Source organism: Anarrhichthys ocellatus, unplaced genomic scaffold (genome assembly GCF_004355925.1).
Source record: "Anarrhichthys ocellatus isolate YVR2014 unplaced genomic scaffold, GSC_Weel_1.0 scaffold14, whole genome shotgun sequence".
NCBI lineage: Eukaryota > Metazoa > Chordata > Actinopteri > Perciformes > Anarhichadidae > Anarrhichthys > Anarrhichthys ocellatus.
This window is the reverse complement of record NW_022280044.1, coordinates 4,527,736-4,530,472: the sequence shown is the minus strand read 5'-3', so window position 1 is coordinate 4,530,472 and position 2,737 is coordinate 4,527,736. Positions and strand designations below refer to the sequence as shown.

Sequence of the window (2,737 nt, the reverse complement as noted above, 5' to 3'; positions counted from 1 at the left end):
TCCACTTATGATGATATTTGTAGTTTCCTCACAGATTCTAGCAAGATTGCATCATATTTTTTATACACGCTCACACGCACATATTTAATAAGCTATGGTCAGGCACGGTAACAGAGGTGTTATCCCTCTGAGTAGCTCCTGCATATTCCTAAAAAACAGCAATAAATCAATGGCAATTGAGCATGCACAGGTCCTTCACAGATTCAGTGAAGTCTCACACAGAAAAGCTATTTATTTCAGCTATTTATTTGTGGAAAAAAAAAGAAAGAATTATCCGTTTTTGTTCAGCGTATCTCTGGCATTGATTAGAATAAGCAGGACATTTGAAAACACAGACCTGGCTTACATTTCATTAAGCTTCATTTCTCATTTCTGCAGTTGTGTTACATTGGCAGCCGTCAGACGTGACTCCTGGGAGTTGCATCAGTCGGGGAAGATGAGATCTTGTAAGTGTTCTGTCTGTCCTTTTATTGAACGAAGCACAACAATTAGCAGATGTTGCAGACTAGGCCGGCCAACGTGCGTGTTATCTTCCAGTTAGCACACGGCTCATGTCCCCAGCCTACACCGCCATATCCAGGTCATAGTTAGTCGAAGGTGAAAGCCATCCGCGTTCTAATAGGAACCATAACTGATTTAATGAGCCATTCGCAGTTTCACTGTACCGGCTGTGTGTACTTAGACTTGCATGGCTTAATCTTTGAGACAAGCATATGCTACTGGCAGGGACCGATGCTATTGGATGATTCATCAGATCAATGGTCGGCAGTTCCCATCTGACTTCCTGAGTCCAGCATGTGGGGCTTGTTGGAGTTTATGTAGCTCAGACGGTAACAAGCACCTGGCACCGTGGATTATAGGCACCGAAGACTTGTACGAATTTATTGTTTCAACAAAATAAACAGTGAATTTACAACTTCGTCCCGGGGTGTATTACAAAATGTTTCACTTTTGAAAGTAAATTACGCCAGTGAAAGTGTATGATGCGCTTTTATGAACGAAATCTCTCACAAATAAAGATTTACGAGCGCTGTGCCTGTGAAGAATTGCAGATATTTCATTCTGAAAAGGCCCGTGGAAGATACCGCAAAGGGCAAAGCCTGTTATTATTGCTGTTCTTTATGGTGTTTTATTAACAGTGGTAAACCACTGAAGCCACTGTAGGTTATCTTACCCTATATTGTGTATGAACTGGGACTATAAGTCCTGGCATGTTACAGTCTGAAAATGCTACTGGAATAAAGTTACAATCAAGGTATTGCATAGGAGAATCTAAATACCAAGATCCAAGTTAAAAAAGCAGTTAGTGTGAGACTATTTTTCTCAAGGCTGTGTCTGAAAATGATTGCAATTTGGTCACATTTATTTACAGCAAGCAGACAAACACACAGCAAGTTTTCACAGTTTAATATAAAAAAGGTAGGTATTGAGATAGTGCCTCTAAAGGTTTATCCATTAAGCAGTTGCATTTGAATTGAGTAACTGGTCATAACATAATCTGATGTGATCAGTTTTTTTTGTCTTCTGTAGCAACGTTCATACCCTCTTCCTCTGTCAGCTGAGCGGTCCTGAAATACAGTCTGGACACCGTCTGCGAATAGATATTGTCGGTTGAAATTCTCACTCAGGTATTCCCTTCAACCAGTCTCCGAGAGTCCACACGTGTCCCCAGGCCATTGCTAAAGCCCCACTCCGAGATGTCCAGAAGCCAAAACAAATTTCCTTCCCCCAAAATCTACCATTTTCCTGGATATTGTTCATTTTATTCATCAGAGTGCGACATTGACTCGATAATCTGGCACCGCCAACGCGTCGTGCCCGTCAGAAGTTCGCCGGGCGCACCATCATGCTCGTCATGGTGCCCATCAGATTCGGACCCTTCCAGTAGTACCACTTGATGCCGTTGTAGCGGACCACGCTGGAGGAGCTCGGGTAATATATGCCGTTCAGGTTGGACGGACCGCAAGCCTCAAACCACCAACCTGGAAGCGGGAGTGTGCCCGAGTTTAAGGGAAAAAAGTCAGAATTAATTAAATTCAAGCCCATGAAATGTAACACCCAAATGCACAGCTGTAAGTCAGCAGTAACTTTATATTGGTGCAGAGCGGGAAAATTAAATGCACTTTTTTTGGACATTTACAAGGAGGGGGTGGATAGAAATGTTTAACAAGATGCGGTACAAGGACGGACAGATTGAGACGTGGGGGGGGGTTGGAAGCTGCGTACCTCCAGAGGCGAGCTGGGCACACTTGCAGGTGCAGCGGTCGTTGTCTCTGTCCTTGGTGCTGAATTGGGTGCCGGTGTGGGAGAGGCTGCTGGTCCGTCCAGCTGTGCCACTGAAGCCCTCGGCGTGAAGGCTGCAGTTTTGGGAGAGCGGCGAAAGAGCAAAGGATTTCAGCGGGGGGGAAAGCTCAGCCCACGGGCAACTTTCATTATTTAACGCCATGTTGGGCAACTCTGCTTGTTGGCAGCTTCACATGGCAGTGAGCTGTCACAGCCCGAAAAGCCTTTCTTTTTCTGAAATCATCTAAAGTAGGGCAACACCCAATGCTCTCTGCTGTCGAGGTGAGCCTTGTGCAATATTACAAAAAGAATGTATTCATTATTTCACGATCACAGATAATAAAGATAAATGAAAAGTAATCAGAGAATAACCAGTTATAACCACCTGTAAACCACTGTAGGAAACCATAGCCTGTTTAATATATGTACAATACTTTTTAACATAAGGCACCAT

At 43.8% G+C, this 2,737-nt stretch overlaps 1 protein-coding gene across 1 annotated transcript in view; it reads right to left on the bottom strand.

The window, feature by feature from the left end:
- Positions 1–782: 782 nt before the first annotated feature.
- Positions 783–2,737, bottom strand: part of angpt2b (angiopoietin 2b) — a 17,942-nt gene continuing 15,987 nt past the window's right edge. The window contains exons 9-10 of the mRNA XM_031853787.1: positions 2,227–2,357; positions 783–1,982 (exon numbers count right to left, since the gene is read on the bottom strand). Coding sequence (XP_031709647.1) covers positions 1,822–1,982; positions 2,227–2,357 — 292 coding nt within the window. The 3' untranslated portion in view covers positions 783–1,821. The remainder of the gene's footprint in view (positions 1,983–2,226; positions 2,358–2,737) is intronic.